A 19,147-nucleotide genomic window follows, 5' to 3' on the forward strand; every position below is an offset into this window, starting at 1 on the left:
CTCCAGTACATGTTGGACCCCAGAGCAACAAATGAGGAAAAGGGAAAAGATTTATTGGTTGTTTAGTACCTCTTGTTTTGGAGTGTACCCCATTCTCCATGTGTGTGTGGTGGGGGACATGAATTGAAGGTCTGAATGAAGACAGTGCAGAATGCTATGAGGTAGCCAGACCCCTAAGATATATATGTGAGTGAACTCAAAATAGTTATATTTTTTGAGCAACATAAGGGCTGATATCAAAGAAAGGATAAATGAGTAGTATCTAGGCAGCAAAACCAGTGCTGACATTGGAAAAGGTGAGTCAAGTCACCCAGGTATGGTTTGCCCTTAGTAAGGGCATTCATGGAAGGGGGAGCTGAGTAAGAAGTTGGTAATCAAGATCACCGCCCTTGCGTGCATTCTTCTCTTGCAGGGCATCAGATTCATCCGTCTTCAAAGAAATCTGAGTCCAACTCCTGACTCCCTCAAGGAAGTTCCTTCCTTTGAAATCCAACAAAGCTGCCCATCTCCTCTTTAAATGTGCCACTTCTATGCAAGTAATGCTGACCAGAGTCTTCTGAATAAATAGCTACTTATATTGAATTACCTTTCAGGAAAACAAGGAACATATAGATTATTTTTTTAAAATATTTTATTTATTCACTAATGAGAAAGGTAGGAGGAAGGAGACAGAGAAACCAGGCATCACTCTCATACATGTGTTGCCAGGGACCGAACTCAGGACCTCCTGCTTGAAATCCAATGCTTTTATCCACTGCACCATCTCTCGGGCCACAAGACATAAATTAATCAAAATAAGAAAGAATTATATTAGTATTTTTTAAATCTTTGAGTACATTCAGATAACCAGAAAAATTGTGTATGTATCCCCATCTGCAGTGGGGAAGCTACACATATGACAGAGCAGTGCTGCAGGTGTCTGTTTTTTTCCCTCACCCTCTCTCTAGTTCTGTCTCTATCAGAAAAGAAGGAAAAAGAAGACAAAATAACTACCAAGTAAGATGGGGATAAATAAATATAAATAAAATAGTATAAATAAATCTAAATAAATCTAGTATAAATAAATCTAAAACTATCTGTATAAATGGTAACGGTTCAAGTTAGGAATTGCTAGTCAAAGATCATAATGGACTAGAACATAAAAAGGTAGAAATTAATTTGGAACATGTAGATTATTAATCTTGCTATCAGAGTGGCTGCTGCCAATTGTATGTTAATTGGCCTGGCCCTATTCACTCATTGTTTGTAATCAAATGGATACCAAATACCTTTGTTTATTTAAAGACAATCCAAGAAGAGTGGCAAGAGTATTTCATAGGCACAAAATCTTGATTATGATACCCCCGACCACCCCACAGGAAATTAAAGATCATACATACACAAGCCACTTCTTATGTTTTCCAATCTCAAATTTTCTGTGTCTGAATTGGGATTCATTTGACAAAGAAAGTACTTGAATGTGCTATGCAAACCTCGAATTTCATTAAGACCACACATTTGCAGTTTCTTCTTTATTCCAACCCAGTAAAATTCTTATTTTACTGAGTAAAATAAGATAGTATTGACAATGGCTCCCTGCTCCTTCTTCTGTTCTGTTGTAATTCTGTTGGTCAAAAGTTCTATGGCTGGGGCCAGGTGGTGGCATACCTGATTAAGTGCACACATTACAGTGCACAAAGACCCAGGCTCAAGTCCCTCATCCCCACTTGTAGCACTGCGAGTGTCTCTCTATCTCCCTCTCCCCTCTCAATTTCTCTCTATCTCTATCCAATAATAAGTAAATAAATAATATAGTATTTATGCCCATTTCTAGCAGAGAAACAATTATAGAAGCCAGACCTTCCATCTTCTACACCCCATAATGATCCTGGGTCCATTGTCCCAGAGGAATAAAGAATAAGGAAAGCTTCCAATGGAGAGGATGAGATATGGAGCTCTGGTAATGGGAATTGTGTGGAATTGTACCCCTCTTATCTATGGTCTTCTCAATCATTATTAAATCAATTTTTTTAAGTTCCATGGCCTATTTCAGGCAAGTTCATGGAAGAAAAGAAAACCAGGAATTTGAAAAACAGGTTATTAATTAATCCATTGTTGTGTATGAGATGCTGGTCACCTGCTGGTCACTTGCTGTTCCATTCTGATTAGACTGACTTCCAGGAATCCCTAGCAGCAGTTATTTTTCCCAAGTTATTTAAGATTTCTTTTCATTTTTTAAAATGTATTTTTATTTATAAAAAGATTTACTTCCATACTGATGTTCTTTTTTTTCTCTTACAAAAAAAAAAAAAACATAATGTTTCTTTCACAACTGAACAAGGATGTCCTCCATTTTCCTCAAAACACAACTTCCACTCTATGTCTTCTTCAAAAAATTTCAGAGATTACCCATTAATAAAAATAGACTAGTACATGACTTATTATAATAAGACAGAGAAGCAATTACAGAAGCGAGACCTTCCACATTCTGAATCTCACAGTGATCCTGGGTCCATGCTCCCAGAGAGATAAAGAATAGGAAAGCTTTCAAGGGAAGAGATGGGATATGGAGCTCTGGTGGTAGGAATTGTATGGAATTATGCCCCTCCTATCCTATGGTCTTGTCAATATTTTCATTTTATAAATTAAAATATATATTTATTGTTTTATTGAGAGAAGTACAAAGGGAAATATGCAGAGAAAGGGAGAGATAAAGAAAGAGTGAGAAACCAAGGTGAGAGTACTGCTCAACTCTGGTTTAAGGTAATACTTGGAATTAAACCTGGGACTTTGGAGCCTCATGCATGAAAATCGTTTTGCATAACCATTATGCTATTTTCCCTGCTTTGCAGAAAGATTTAGATATACTTCCCCATGTCCCATCACCAACACTAGATCAGCTTTCTTTTTATTTTGTATTAGTGGTTTATTGGTAATTTACAAGTAGATAATTTACAAGTAGATGGCTTGTAAGTCCACATCACTCCTACCACCAAACTTTTTTTCTTTTCTTTATTGGGAGGATTAATGGTTTACAGTCAACAGTAAAATAAAGTAGTTTGTACATGTGCAACATTTCTCAGTTTTCCACATAATTCAACCCCCCTCTAGATCCTCCTCTGCCATCATGCTCCAGGACCTGAACCCTCCCCACCCCCCAATCCTGGAGTCTTTTACTTTGGTGCAATACACTGAACCCAGTTCAACTTCTGCTTTTTTTTTTATTATTATTATTCTTTGCCTCCAGGGTTATTGCTGGGGCTCGGTGCCTGCACCATGAATCCACTGCTCCTGGATGCCATTTTTTCCCCTTTTTGTTGACCTTGTTGTTGTAGCCTTGTTATGGTTATTATTGTTGTTGTTGATGTCATTCGTTGTTGGGTAGGACAGAGAGAAATGGAGAGAGATGGGGAAGACAGAGGAGAGGAAGATAGACACCTGAAGACCTCCTTCACTGCCTGTGAAGGGACTTCCCTGCAGGTGAGGAGCCGGGATTCTTATGCTGGTCCTTGCGCTTTGCGCCACTGCGCTACTGCCCAACCCCTGTGCTTTCTTATTTTTCAGCTTCTCATTATTACTGTTGTTGTAACTGTTATTATTAGTAGTGGTAGTAGTAGTGATTTAATATTGATAAACAAGTTTATGGAATAAGAGGAGGTACATTTTACACAAGTCCCACCACCAGAATGTCATATCCCATCCCCTCCACTGAGAGCTTCCCCATTCTTTATCCCTCTGGGAGTATGAACCAAAGATCTCTATGTGGCGCAGGAGGTCAGAGGTCTATCTTCTGTAGTTTCTTCTCTGGACATAGGTGTTGACAGATTGATCCATACCCCCAGCATCCATTCCCTAATGGAGTAGGGCTCTAGGGAGGTGGAGTTCCAGGACACATTGGATACTACCACACTTCTGTGTGTCTCCCTACCACTCTCAGTGATAATCACCATAGTTCTCCCAAGATCATAATTATGGGTTGAATATATATTTGTTTTTTCAACTTTGTGTGTTTCAGTTATCTGCATTCCACTTATGAGTGAAATCATGCCATAGCTGTCCTCCCTTTTTCCTCTTCCCTCTCAGATAAGCAAAACAGCATCTAGCTTCCTCAGGTATTCTCTAGAATCTCTTCCTTCTTGGTGATGGTGCAAAAACAGAGGTTCCATATTTTAAAAGTACCTGGACCCAGTGGAACTAAGGGTCAGAGCTCTCTGGTCATCTTCCCCTAACATTTTCACCTCTGGGAGTATGGGCCAAATTTTTTGGGGTGCAGAGGAAAGGAGTTCTGGCTTCTGTAATTGCTTCTCTACTGGACATGAACATTGTCTGGTTGATACATAACCCCAGTCTGTCTCTCTTTCCCTCATAGGCTTGGACTCTAGAAAGTTGAGATTTTGGGACATGTTGGTGAGGTCATTTGCTAAGGGAGGTCAGAATGGGACTATAGTAAGCATCTAGAACGTTAGTCTGAAAGGCAGGAAGATATAAAGTAGACAAAATATTTAGTAAACAAGGACCAAAGAGTAGGAATAAAGCAAATGAGAACAGAGGCCCCAGGGTGGAAAGAGGCTTAGGATATCTATTTTGCATATATCCTAGGAGCCCAGGACTTTAGTAATCTTTGAGTTTGCTAGCTAACATGGAGGTAGACTAGAGATATTGTCTGGGAAGATGGGGTCAGAGTGGAGAATAAAACTTGAAAGCCAAGTTAGGGCAGAGAGTGGCTCCTGAGCTTGAAAAGATATATAAATAAAATCAACTACTTACCACGAAAAATTTATCCAGGGACCAGGTACAGTCATATTTAGCTCAGGAGCTTGTATGATCTCTGGGTCCCTGTCAGTCTCATCTCCCAGTCCATAGTCACAGCTGGGAACATTCTAGGCTGCATTCATTACAGGACCAGTCCTCTTAAAGAGTGGCAGAGTAGGATGGTCAGCCTCCATTTGGAGAGTGGGCAATCGCAATCCTTATTATTGTTAGTCTGTAGTGAGACCAGCTTTGTTTTTTCTTTTTTCTTTTTTTCCTCCAGGGTTATCACTGGGGGTTGGTGCCTGCACTACAAATCCACTGCTCCTGGAGGTCATTTTTTCCCTTTTGTTGCCCTTGTTATTTATCGTTGTTGTTACTATTATTGTTGTTATTACTGTCGTTGTTGTTGGATAGAACAGAGAGAAATCAAGAGAGGAGGGGAAGACAGAGAGGAGGAGAGAAAGATAGACACCTGCAGACCTGCTTCACCACTTGTGAAGCAACATCCCTGCAGGTGGGGAGCTGGGGACTTGAACCGGGATATTTATGCCGGTCCTTGCACTTTGCGCCATGTGCACTTAACCCACTGCGCTACTGCCAGGCCCTTGAGACCAGCTTTCTTGATCCTCTCTGTCTCCTATAAAATCAGAGTTACTCATGAGGTTAGTTCCCCCATGTAACTACCCCTTCCTGATAAGAGTCTTTACTCACTCTGTTCTTCTTCCTTGAAATGATGTGTTTCTTTGCCATCTCCTTACTTTTCATGTAGATATTTGATCTGAAAGGCCCAGTTATAGAAGGTGAGCTTTATTCTTAGGAGAGTGAGAAAATATTCAAGAAGAGAAATATGTGATCTCTCCCTTATACACAGAAGACCGTCTCTTTATGATTTCTCTATTCCTAAGCATGCAGTATGACTATCTATATAGATCACGAGGAGCTCTTTGAGAGTCATTCCTGTTTTTTTTTTTCCTCCCTCACCTTTCCTAGGGTATATGTGCAGTCTCCACTCATAGTCTTCCAAGGTCAACTAAAATTTCACTCTGCTCGTGAGCTCCCAACCAAAGAAGCACTGTGTTTTGCTTATTTGCATTGCCTTTATTTTACCCCATGCACAGAAATAGATTGACCCCCAGAGACCAGACCTGCCTTCAGCATTGTCTTCTGCTCTTCGATGCAGGGTGCCTGTCCTTGCTGGTGACAGTCCAAGACACAGAGCGCTATGTCACGTTGTTTGCCTCTGTCATCCTCAAGTGTGACTATACCACCTCTGCCCAGCTCCAGGATGTAGTGGTGACATGGCGTTTCAAGTCTTTCTGCAAGGACCCCATCTTTGACTACTACTCTGCATGTAAGTGTCCTCTACCTGCTGGCTCTCTGTGGGTCCCTCTGACATTAGAGTATAAAAATCTGGTAGAATTGAGGCTGGGTGGTGGTGCACCTGGTTGAGCATGTGCAAGGACCTGAGTTCAAGCCCCCAGTACCCACTTGCAGGGGAAAAACTTCACAAGCAATAAAGCAGTGATTCAAGTGTCTCTCTGTCTCTCTCCCTTTTTATCTACCCCTTCTCTCTGGATTCCTCTCATACTCTATCCAGTAAATATATATATTACATTTCTTTTTTTATTTTTTAATATTTATTTATTTGTTCTCTTTTGTTGCCCTTGTTATTTTATTGTTGTAGTTATTATTGTTGTTATTGATGTTGTCATTGTTGGATAGGACAGAGAGAACTGGAGAGAGGAGGGGAAGACAGAGAGGGGGAGAGAAAGACAGACACCTGCAGACCTGCTTCACTGCTTGTGAAGCAACCCCCCTGCAGGTGGGGAGCTGGGGGCTGGAACCCGGATCCTTACACCAGTCCTTGAGCTTTGTTGCGCTTAACCCACTGCGCTACCACCGACTCCCTATATAAAATTTTATAGAATTATATAGGACAATAAATCTTTCTGTGGTGCCAGCAGATTCACACTGATAGATAAGCTGAGCATAGGCAGATGTAATAACTTATTCAAGGTCACATGTTACTCGATTTACTTTAAAATGTGTGCCCCACCTTGTTCTAAAAAGATTCAAGACAACTTAGACATTAAAAGATGTAGTGAAAGGAAGAGCAAGTTCTCACTCTTAGTGTGTTTCTGGTCATATGCTGGAGCACTGAGGTGAGGACACAGATCTGCCTCCCAGCACCCACCACCTTACAATGTAGACAAGAAGACTCCCACAGCCTTTGGGATGCATGTGGAGTGGTTAATTGTGAAAGTCCCACCCACTGCCACACTTCCATCTACAACCAGACTATCTGGCCATTTCTCTGCTGATCAGACCACTCTCAGTGATGAAACCCTCCCTCCCTAGGCAGCTCACTTATTAATGGACACCTCTGAGTGCTGTATAATTTATACTTAGTCAAGCTCTACCCCTCAGTAACAACTGCCTCACTGTTTGTTCTGCTGTCCAGAATCAAAGATCTGCCTTTGATGCCCCTGCTTCTCTCAAGGAACAAAGGCACCCAGATTCCCACCATCACCTTGTAGGGACAATTAGCCTTGTAGTAACTAGACACCCTGTTCAAAAGACTCCAGGAGGAGTGTACTTCCTGAAGTGAGGAAACAGCAGGAGACATCAGTGTCACCTCTTGCAGTCTTGACTATTGTTTCACAATACAAGTTTGGAAACCTATTTGAGCCACCTTTATTTTATTTGACAGGACAGAGAGAAATTGAGAGGGGATGGGTATATAGAGAAGGAGAAGGATAGACACCAGCATATGCTTCACCACCCCATGAAGCATCCTCCCTGCAGGTGGAGAGTGGGCAGAGAGCAGGGGCTCAAACCAGGATCCATATGCATATGGCGATATTTGTGTTTAACTGAGTGTGCCACTGCTGGACAAGACCCCTGTCTAAATTGAGGCATTCTTTCCTGAGTTAAGTGAAATAGTAAGAGGAATTAAGGCAGTAGGAATTTGTTATCAGCAAATCTAACAATTCTCAAGCTTTATATGTAAGAGCAGTTGGATCCAGCTCTGTAGGAGCAGAGTCTGGGGGTAACTGAGGAGGTGGCAAGGCAAGTAGGGATGGGAGACATAAGACGGCAGTAAGGATCTGGGGATGATGGCCTACTAGAGGGGTCTGGAGTTTGGCTATGCCTGTGTTACATCACCACCAGCAAGGATTAGACCTGCAACCTCAGATCCACACTCCAGTTCTGCAGAATCAGCATCTTCATGCCTAAGGAGATTCCCAGAGGATTTTTAAACTCAAAGAAGATTAAGATGCTCCTCTCTTCATGGGAATTCCCCCACTGCTGTGTGACTTGATGTGACTCTTTTCCTCAGCATACCAGGCAGCTCTATCCCTGGGCCAGGACCCATCCAATGATTGCAATGACAGCCAACGGGAGGTTCGAATTGTGGCTCAGCGACGAGGGCAGAATGAGCCTGTGCTAGGTGTGGATTACCGGCAGCGCAAGATTACCATCCAGAACCGTAAGTGTGGGGAGGCACCAAGTATCTGGGGGTGCCTGGCAGACTGAATCATCGAGATTTCTCTCTGTCTCTCTACCTATCTATCTATCTCTCACTCACTCTTGCTCCTCTAACTTGGGTACAATCATTGTTTGAGAAAAGTGTCACACACATAGAATAAACTGTAGCATCTGAAGTCACTTCCCTGCAAGCTGATTTCTATAACAGAGATTGTCCTCTAGTTTTGGTTGTAAGTCTGGGAGTGGGTGGTTTCTTCTGTGTCCCTGAGGTTAGGACTAAGAATCAAGGTCCTTCAAGTCCTTCCATAAAATGTCCTCCAGGTTAACTCAAAACTTAGACCCATTCCCACTCCTATGCCTGGATCTAAAGTAATGTGGGTTTCTGAGTAGACATCCACCTTGACACTTTTGCCCTCTTTTGGTAAAAGTCATAGAATCAAAAGACTCCAAGGGCAGGTGGTGGCTAACCCAATAGAGTGCACATATTGTCACACATGAAGATCTGGGTTCAAGCTCTTACTCCAACTTGCAAGAAAGAAGCTCCACAGGTGGTGAAGTGTGGGGCTACGTGTAAGCTTGATAGAGTTTAGGGAGAACTCCCCATCCTTGGATAGAGGTCTGAGAAGGCACCCTCTTGTGAGTCTCTCTCAACCGAGGTGAGCAAAGGGGAGAAACTCAAACTTAGTTCTTTTTTTTTTTTTACTAGATAAAGATTTTTTTTTTAATTTAAGAAAGGATTAATTAACAAAACCATAAGGTAGGAGGGGTATAACTCCACACAATTCCCACCACCCAATCTCCATAACCCACCCCCTCCCATGATAGCTTTCCCATTCTCCATCCCTCTGGGAGCATGGACCCAGGGTCATTGAGGGTTGCAGAAGGTAGAAGGTCTGGCTTCTATAATTGCTTCCCCGCTGAACATGGGCGTTGACTGGTCGGTCCATACTCCCAGTCTGCCTCTCTCTTTCCCTAGTAGGGTGTGTCTCTGGGGAAGCTGAGCTCCAGGACACATTGGTGGGGTCTTCAATCCAGGGAAGCCTGGCCAGCATCCTGGTGGCATCTGGAACCTGGTGATTGAAAAGAGAGTTAACATACAAGGCCAAACAAATTGTTGAGCAATCATGGGCCCAAAGCTTGGAATAGTAGAGAGGAAGTGCTAGGGAGGTACTCACTGCAAACTCTAGTGTACTTCTGCTTTCAGGTATATATTTTGCAGTAGTTTATGGATACGTGTGAACATAAGCTCTCTCTCACAGAAACTGGTGTATATCTAGGTTATGGGACTTTGTTAGAAAGTGAACCACCTGAGATGAAATTAGAGTGTACTATTAAAGGAAAGGTCTCACCCGAGTAATGAAGCAGAAGGGTTGTCATTCCACACGTGAAATCTCTGGACACAGTCTGAGGTGAAGCATGTTGAGGTGGCAATCGTTGCATTGGTTAGGTTGTGATCGGCAGATGCAATATTATTTGGTATGGATTGGGAGAGGCATACGGGAAAGTGGGCCCTATCCAAGGGTTCCAAGACTGGGGGAAGTAGAGGCTCTGTAGTGGAGATGTGAGGTTCCTGCTGCCTTAGGGTTCCAAAAGACAATAGGGCCCACTTTCCCGTATGCCTCTCAAACTTAGTTCTTTCCTTCTTGACTCTCAGGCCCATGAAACCTCACTGCCTCTCTTCATTACTGCAGGCCACATGGCCACCTACTTTAAGACACACACATACACGGCCAATCAGAGTAGCCAAGCAGCAATCTAAAGAACTCAGTGAGTAGTCTACAATCATTTAAAAGTAGGTTTGTTTTTTTCTTCTTTCAAATTACAGCAGCGTTGGTTTACAAAACAGTATATATTTTTGGAGTAAAATATCATACCATTTCAAAATATATGTTGCCACCATACCCACTTCACAGTGCATTCAGTCCCTTCCACTATTCCAGTTCCCCACAACACACACACACACACACACACACACACACACACACACACAATTTGGCAACCTCAGTTCTGGGGACAGACTCTATGGATTTGTTTTCATTTGATTTTGTCTATTCCCTTGCTCATAGTATGATATGTACTCTAAGGCCCAAAAGTCTCTTCAATTTTAAGTCACCTTGTAGTTTTCAAGGGCAAAAGTCCCCATAGTTCCTTATCTTCAGTATTTTTTCCCCAAATATTGTGTAGTGTTTTCCACTACTTCCACTCACAAGCAGCAAGAGTCAAATTCTGCCACCTTCTTAGTCTCATAGAAAATTAGTATTTTCAAAAAAAAAAAAAAAAAAAAAAGAAAATTAGTATTTTCTTTCAGTTTTTATTCTGCCTCCTGGCTTGTTGTGACTTCCTAGAGCCCACTTTCTGACACTTTTATACCCATGTTTGTATCATTTGAGATGGCCATATCAAATCAATCTTAAATCGTTTAAAATACTAGTATATCTGAATACTCACATTCCTCTGACATCTCTAAGATACTCTTTTTTTTTAATTTTTTATTTAAGAAAGGATTAATGTCTAAGATACTCTTTTACTTTATTGGTCAATAAAATTTGAGAAATATTTACAAAGCATATCAACCTCTGGGGTGCAGGGTTTCCCCCAAAATCACTCTCACCATTCTTACCCAAGTCTAGGGTAAGCTTATTTCTGGGAAAAGGAGTAGATTTGGAAAACCGTGGGTAGGAAAACATCGTAGGAATTGACGTAGGAAAATAAGGAAACAGAAGTTGAAATTAGTTCCAGTATTGCATGACCTCGCATTTTTGTTTCATTTCCTCAATAAATATTTCTTGACAAGCATAATGAAGAATTGGAGATAGGACCTCAAAGTAAGCAGGAGAAAGTCTCTAGTGTTAAACTCTTTGGGAATTTGAAAGTGTCCCCTGGCACTGACTATGGGGCAAGAGAGCAGTGACTCTGGCTAAACTGTAAGGCCTTTCATGAAAGGTGAGTTCTCCTTTTTCAGATCTCCTACAGTCTCTGATATAAAACTGGACACACAAAAGGGGTTTGCATTATTCTTTCTTTCTTTCCTCTTCTTTTTTTTTTCTTTTTTTCTGCCATCAGGGTTATCACTAGAGCCTAGTGTATGCACAACAAATCTACCACTCCCACTCGCCCTTTCTTAATTTTATTTGTTTGTTTGTTTGTTTAGATAATGACAGGAATGGGGAAGCAAAAAAAGAGAGATACCTGAAGCATTGCTTCACCCCACATGAAGCTTCCCCTCTGCAAGTGGGTACCTGGGCTTTGAACCCGGGTCCTCTTGCATAATAACTTGTGCACTTTACCAGTTGCACCAATGCCTGACCCCACCAAAAGTCTTTAGAGCATATCTGTTGCATTTTTTTCTAAACTTGATCATACCATTCATCTATCCTAGTAGGGTAGTATAGTGCTTGGTGCTCATGAAAACTGAAACTGCTTTCTTGAGTAATATTTACTTTTACTATATTGGCACTTTATCCTTACTCATTTTTCTCGTGATCTCTCCTTTTAAGACCTGGCAGTAACTTCACTTTAGATTGGTGAGGAATCCAGACTGTAGTTTCCCATCCAGTTTGGAAAAGATTATAAACATATGAGCTTAAGAGAAATAATGCTGAGGCAGAGGCATGAACCTACCTTTGCTAAGTAGAGTCATCTTGTTCATAGGCCCATATACTAGCCTCCTGGAGTCTTGATTTCCTCATCTGAAATGAAGCCCACTGTATCAGGACTAAATTTTATTACAAGTAGGCAATAGCCAAATATGCTAGAAACTTAAACAACAAAGAAGTTTGTGCTTTTTAATATGTAAATTTGGAGGCAGACAGACCAGAACAAGTAGTATTGCTGTGTTCTATTGTGTCCTCAGGGACCCAAACTTTTTCTAGTTCACCCAAGAATGTCTTTCTGTTCATGGTCTCAGATGGCACCCATCACATCTGATTTCATGATAAAGGGTGGAAGAAAAGATAAAGAAGAAAAAGGTGAAGGTACTCCTAAATTTTATTTATTTATTTGCTAGAAACCAAGAAAGATAAATAGGGAAGGGAAGGGAAAGATAGAGAGGGGAAGAGAAAAATACCCACAGCATTGCTTCACCATCATGAAGTTTCTCCCATGCAGGGGGGCACTGAGGGCTTGAACCTAATTCCTTGCACATTATAACATGTTTGTTCTACTGGGTATACCACCACCCTGCCTCTTCTAAATTGTTTTAAGCAAACTTTCAGGGACCCATATTGTGACACTTGTGCTTGTATTCTACTGACCAGGACTGAGTAGCATGTCTATCTGTAAGAGAGAATGGGAAATAGTGACTTTATTCTGAATGGCCATGCACATAACTAAAAACTTTATAACCATGAAAGAAAGGGAAAATAGACACTAGGAGACAACTGGCTATCTCTGCCTCACCACTTAACAGATATATGGTGAGAATTAAATGAATTGATATATCCACAATCCTTGCAAGCTTTTTAGTAGGTTTTAGCTGTACCATCATTCTTACTTGGAGAAAGAGAAGTTCTCAAAAGAAGAAACTGAGGACTCCTTTGAACTACAAGGGACCCTCTTGGAATATGGAAAAACAATGTTGAGGCCTTGAAGAGATCAATGGTCAGAAACCAGTGCCGTCTCCTCTAAGCATTAACATTTTCTTTCTCCTTCCTGGCAGGAGCAGATCTTGTGATTAATGAAGTGATGTGGTGGGACCACGGAGTGTATTACTGTACCATTGAGGCTCCAGGAGACACATCAGGAGACCCAGACAAGGAGGTGAAGCTCATCGTGCTGCGTAAGTGCCACCAGAACTTCTTATTTAGCTATTCTGACACTACAAGATTTTTCTCTGCTGAATAAAACAAAAGCAGAAGGAGCAAACAAGCCCAGGTTATTGTCATTGAATTGTTTGTTCACCTTTGAAGTCCCCTTGACAAAGTTAAACTATTTTTGCCCGTAAGCTGCTTAGCCTTAACCTGTGCATCAAGTGAGATATTTATCAGACCTGGAGAATTTCAATGCTGGATGCATTCCTCCCTCCATAATGAGTTACACTTTTGCTTGGCTTTTCCCCTACAGACTGGCTGACTGTGATCTTCATCATTCTGGGAGCTCTCCTCCTCCTGCTGCTGATTGGTGTGTGCTGGTGTCAGTGCTGTCCTCAGTATTGCTGCTGCTATGTTCGCTGCCCTTGTTGTCCCACTCGCTGCTGCTGCCCTGAAGAAGGTAAGAGAGGACAGACAGACAAACAGTAGAACTGGGTGATGCTGGTACATCACATATGTCCAGGTCAAAGCCTTGGATTCTTCTAATTTCTCCATTCCTTTCTGTAAGAGACTTTTCTGAAAGGCTCAGAGGTCTTTGGTCTTGGTCAGAAAACAATGCTTATGGAAGTAATAAAGCCCAGTGTCTGTCCACACACTAGCCCACCTGAGATGCATATCCATGCCATTTCCTTTGCAGCCAGTATTTTCTCCCAGCCTGACCTTACTTCAACATGAAATGACTAGGAGTGATTTGAATATATCAGTGAGAGACAAAGCTACTCCTTACAGATGATTTGAGAAGAACAAATAAGAGGCTGTTTTGTTTTGACTTGAGCACCACAGCTCTGGTTTATGGTGGTGCTGAGGATTAAATCTGGAAGGTCAGAGCTTCAGAGGAAGAAGTCATTTGCATAACCTTTATGCTATCTCCTCAGCCCAAAGAAAGAAGTTTTAAGAGCAGTACTTAACAGACCTGGAGAGGGAGACAGCATAATGGTCATGCCAAAGACTTTCATGGCTTAGGCTCTAAAATCCCAGGTTTAATATCCAGCACTATCTTAAGGCAGAGCTGAGCAGTGCTCTGGTTAGACAAAGAAGAAAAGTGATTACCTGGAGGGCCTATTAAAACTTAACTGTTGAGGGGCTAGGTGGTAGCACAGTGGGCTAAGTGAAGTGCAAGGACCAGCGCCGAGGATCAGCACAAGGACTGGTAAAAGGATCCCAGTTTAAGTCCCTGGCTCCCCACCTACAGGGAGGTTACCCACTTCATAAGTGGTGAAGCAGGTCTGCAGGTGTCTATGTTTCCCTCCCCCTCTATCTTCCCCCTCCTCTCTCAGTTTCTCTCTGTCCTATCCAGTAACAACTAGGGCAGCAAAATGGGAAAAAATGGCCTCCAGGAGCAGTGAATTCCTTGTGCAGGCACTGAGCCCCAGTGATAACCCTGGAGGAAAAAACAAGCAAAAAACAAAACAAAAAACTCTGGCTCCACACCCAGAGTTTCTGATTTAACTGGTCTGGCATGGACCTAAAATTTTGTTTTTTTCTCAGAAAGTCCCAGGCGCTGCTGGTCTGGAGGTCATACTTTGATAACTTGTTTTAAATGAAAGGAAATAGAAGATGAGTTTTACTCTAGTATTATGCCCTTAATAATTTGGCTGCAGCATGTTACCATGACCAAGGACCTGACTTTGAGTCCTCTCCAGCTCCCACTTGTAGGAGAGAAGCTTCATGAGCAGTGGAGCAATGCTGCGAGTGTCTCCTCTTCTCTTTCTCCCTCTGTCACCCTCTATAAAAGAGACTGAGCGAGAGAAGGAGAAAAGAAAAGAAATGAGTTCCAGGAACTGTATAATCAAGTAGGTGCTGAGCCCTAGTGATAACCTTGATGGCAAGGGGAAAAAATGGCTGCAGAATATATAGTGAACGTAAAGGAATAAAATATTATTCCACATTATTTCTATTCTTAGAAAATAGATGGAATGGAACCAATTGCTTTAAATAAAGGTGTTTGTGTTTTTTTTTTAATTTTTATTTATAAAAAGAAAATATTGACAAAACCATAGGAAAAGAGGGGTGCAACTTCACACAGTTCCCACCACCAGACCTTCATATCCCATCCCCTCCCCTGATAGCTTTCCTATTCTTTAACCCTCTGGGAGTATGGACCCAAGGTCATTGTGGGATGCAGAAGGTGGAAAGTCTGGCTTCTGTAATTGCTTCCCTGCTGAACATGGGCGTTGACAGGTCGATCCATACTCCCAGCCTTTCTCTCTCTTTCCCTAGTGGGGAAGGGCTCTGGGGAAGTGGAGCTCCAACGCACATTGGTGGGGTTGTCTGTCCAGGGAAGTCTGATCAGCATCATGCTAGCATCTGGAGCCTGGTGGCTGAAAAGAGAGTTAACAAACAAAGCCAAACAAATTGTTGAACAATCATGGACCTAAAGGCTGGAATAGTGCAGATGAAGTGTTGCAGGGGGGGGTCCTCCATTTTGTAGATAGCTAGTAGGCATATTTTAGTTATATTTCAAAGGGCCTGTAGCTATGTTTGTGTTTTTTTTAAGTGACTTCTTCCTAATGATATTGATATCACACTGTAGAAATTTTCAGGAAAAAAGAAGTAAAGATGAGCACACCAAGAGATAGTTACTGTAATCATTTTGGACCATTTAAAAGAACAATAAAGAATTTCCTCTTAAAAAATAATAACTGTCTCTTAAGACAGAAACGGAACCTAACCTACTATATTAAGAAGGTCAATGGCCTGAGTCTGGTTTCACGACTGTGTTCCAAAGTTACTGTCTTACAGGAAAAAAGAACTAACTACTACTGGTGTCTGCTACTGGTTGTCCCTTACATTATTTTTTTTTTTCTCTCTCTCTACTGAATCTTTATAACCCTGGAAGGTCTGTATCATTACTCTTTAGTAGATGGGACTAAAGGTCAGAAAGGTCACACTGCTGATAAATAGCGGAGGGCATGTGGTATTAAATCTGTGTTCATCAGGCTACTGAATGTCTATATTTCCTGCAGTAGAGGCTGGACAGCTTTAATATGTGCATTGGCTTAGAGACCAATGAGCTCCTAAAAGAGAAAAATAGCAGAGAATTATATACTGGTCCACAATGCTCCTCACCCCTCTAGGTACCTCTGAGAGAGATCCCATGGAAGTGTCTCTGTTACCAGAGTTGTAATATGACTGAGATGAGAAAAACCCAGCCCAGTTGCCTGCTTAGAATCCCAAGGTCAGTGGCACACTTGAAACACACCAGCCAAGAACAAAGCCAGCACACGTGACAACTGGAGCCATTGTCAGCAGGTAAACTGATGAGCAGGTTCTAGGGGAAAGTGGCTTGCCTTGAGAGATTAGAGTTCATTTCAAAGAACTGTTAAGCTAAAGAAATGCAGATCATAGGTAACAATCCTTGTACTTGGGCAGATAAGACCACTTTCAAAGTGAGTCGTAAAGGTAGACTGGAGAAGTTCAGTAACAAAAAGAGATTACATGGAGGGCTCAAGGTTATCAAAGAAAACTCTTGAACTAGGGATGGGTATGTTTCATTCTTTTTATTTATTTATTTATTTATTTATTTATTTATTTATTTATTGCCACCAGGGTTATTACTGGGGCATGCCTCCACTGTTCTTAGAGGCCATTTTTCCTTTCTTTTTCTCTCTTGTTGCTAGAGCAGGAGAATTAGAGGAGGACAGAGAGACAGAGAGACAGAGAGAAGACATCTATAGCACTGTTCTACTACTCATGAAGCTTCCCTTCAGGAGTTTGAACCCAGTTACTTGTGCATGCTAGTGTGTGTTCTCTATTGGGTGAGCTGGTCCGTGATTTACTTTTAAAGATAAGAAGACCCAAGCATATTTGTAGACATAGAACCAAGACCAATACAAAGCAAATAAAATGAGACATCACTGAGGGGTGATTGGACTGGTAGAGGTGATTACAACAGAAGGAATACCACCACCACCCCCGCCTGGTGCGCGCACACACACACACACACACACACACACAGAGTCTGTCTCAGTTTTAACAAATTAAAACTATCCATCCAGAAGCAAGAAGACAACTCCAGGAATGATTTCAGTGGTTACTGAACTTCTCTCACCACAGCTCACTTTCCCATACTGCTCCCATTCTCCACTGAAAGTTAATGGAAAATGACAGAGGAGAAAATGAAAACAATACCAGGTTTTAATAACCCTTGACTTTTTACTTAGCACTAGTAAAGAACCCACAGTAGAAATTAAAGGTGAGGGCTAGGGAGATAGCTTAATCGTTATTTAAATAAATAATAAACTTTCATGCCTAAGATAGCAACAATCCCAGGTTCAATCCTCAGGACCACAGTAAGCCAAAGCTAAGTAGTGTTCTGGTAAAAACAAACAAAACAAAACAAAACACCAAAGCAAGTAAGCAAACAAACAAAAACTTCAAGTGAGAATTATTGAAACTTAACCTTTTTTTTTTTTAATGAGAGCTAGAGAAAATGATTCTATCCCTAGATTAGTGAATAGCTCTGTACCCCACAAAACCTTTAGGCACAACTGAAAGTGGACCCAAGGCGATTTTGAGAATCTGTGATCTGTGTCATCCACCATTCTATCCCCCTCACAGCTGAAGGAAGTGATGCCTGGAGACTTTTCCATAATTACACACAGCTTATGAGGGTTGAGTTCTGGTCTAGACTTAAGTCTCTTGATTCCATGTTCAGGGCTGGTTCCTCTTCCTCAATCAAAATGATGTCATCAGCCAAAAGTTCACAGAGAGTGGGAAACATGAGAAGTGAGGGAATGTTTAATAAAGTGCTGCTCCAGATGAAGGAAGCTTGGTTATTAGATCAGTCAAGGAAATCTGAGATCATTTGTCTGACTGCAATTGGCCCTAGCAGTGTGGGGTTTAGAAGCATCTACTAGTGGTTACCTACAGCTGCAATTATAAGCATTCAGAGAGTGTGGGGTGTTAGGAAGCTCCTGAGGATGTCACTGAAATGACTGGCCAGTCAAGTCAGAGGAGACAGTTACTATAAAGAAAAGTGAAAGGACTGCATGACCATGAGTCCAAAGGGCAGAGAAGGGGTTCTGTGAAAGTGGTGGAGTAGTGAGGAACCATAAGCCATTGGAGATCTCTGGGACACCATAGATGGATGACACACAGAGATGATGCTGGCCACATAGGAAGTGAAGCATGGGTTCTGGAGGAGATGCACAGTTGGGTGTCATTTCTGTCACAAAGGGGACATCTTAAAGAATGCCCCATTTTCCTAAGAAATGAGAATGAATATGCCTTTAATGCTTTAGTCTCTGAATGTATACTTTGATCTTCTGTGGGACTTAAGATAAAAGAAGTAACATAATAATTGAGTCTGTGTTTTTTTTAAGATGTTCTTTTTTTAAAAAAAATTTATATTTATTTATTTATTTTCCCTTTTGTTGCCCTTGTTGTTTTTCATTGTTGTTGTAGTTATTGTTATTATTGATGTCATTGTTGTTGGATAAGGACAGAGAGAAATGGAGAGAGGAGGGGAAGACAGAGAGGGGGAGAGAAAGATAGACACCTGCAGACCTGCTTTACTGCCTGTGAAGTGACTCCCTTGCAGGTGGAGAACCGGGGGCCTGAACCAGTATCCTTGTGCCAGTCCTTGCACTTTGCGCCATGTGCACTTAACCCACTGTGCTACCACCCAACTCCCAGAGTCTGTGTTTTTAAGTAGCTGATTAAAGGTGACCACAGCCAGCTTTATTCTGCTATGATTCAACACTAACTTACTAGGTGTCCTGATGTTCTCTTACTCTCTCCACGTTACTCATATTATTGCTTGTCTGATTCCCATGAGGTAAGCAGTAAAACTCCCTGATAGTCTAGACATCCCCATCGGGCAGTTTCTAGAGAGGGTGGAGCTCAGAGAGAGCATCTTCTACTCCTGCCGCTTCAGGTTCAGCAAATGAGGGAAAGGAAGGACTCAAGAAACAAAAAGGTTCTGGCAGCTTACAAAGGAGCAAGCAAGTTAATACTGGGAAAAGATGATGGGAAAGCTTATGGAGCATCTTGAAGATTCCTTAGGAAATTATCTGTACAGGTGGCCCATTAGTTTAGTTTAAAAAAGAAAATATCCATGGGGATTGAGTGGGGGCACAGTGGCTTGAGCACAAAACTCGAGGACCTGGGTTCAAGCC

General features: G+C 41.7%; 1 protein-coding gene across 4 annotated transcripts in view; it reads left to right on the plus strand.

Moving 5' to 3' along the window:
- ILDR1 (immunoglobulin like domain containing receptor 1) overlaps positions 1-19,147 on the plus strand; it is a 46,755-nt gene that overhangs the window by 10,754 nt on the left and 16,854 nt on the right. For all 4 annotated transcript variants that reach the window (XM_060198276.1, XM_060198277.1, XM_016194045.2 and 1 more), the window contains exons 2-5: positions 5,912-6,082; positions 8,072-8,221; positions 12,878-12,997; positions 13,282-13,428. In XM_060198276.1, coding sequence (XP_060054259.1) covers positions 5,912-6,082; positions 8,072-8,221; positions 12,878-12,997; positions 13,282-13,428 — 588 coding nt within the window. The remainder of the gene's footprint in view (positions 1-5,911; positions 6,083-8,071; positions 8,222-12,877; positions 12,998-13,281; positions 13,429-19,147) is intronic.

Source organism: Erinaceus europaeus, chromosome 9, assembly GCF_950295315.1.
Source record: "Erinaceus europaeus chromosome 9, mEriEur2.1, whole genome shotgun sequence".
Lineage (NCBI taxonomy): Eukaryota > Metazoa > Chordata > Mammalia > Eulipotyphla > Erinaceidae > Erinaceus > Erinaceus europaeus.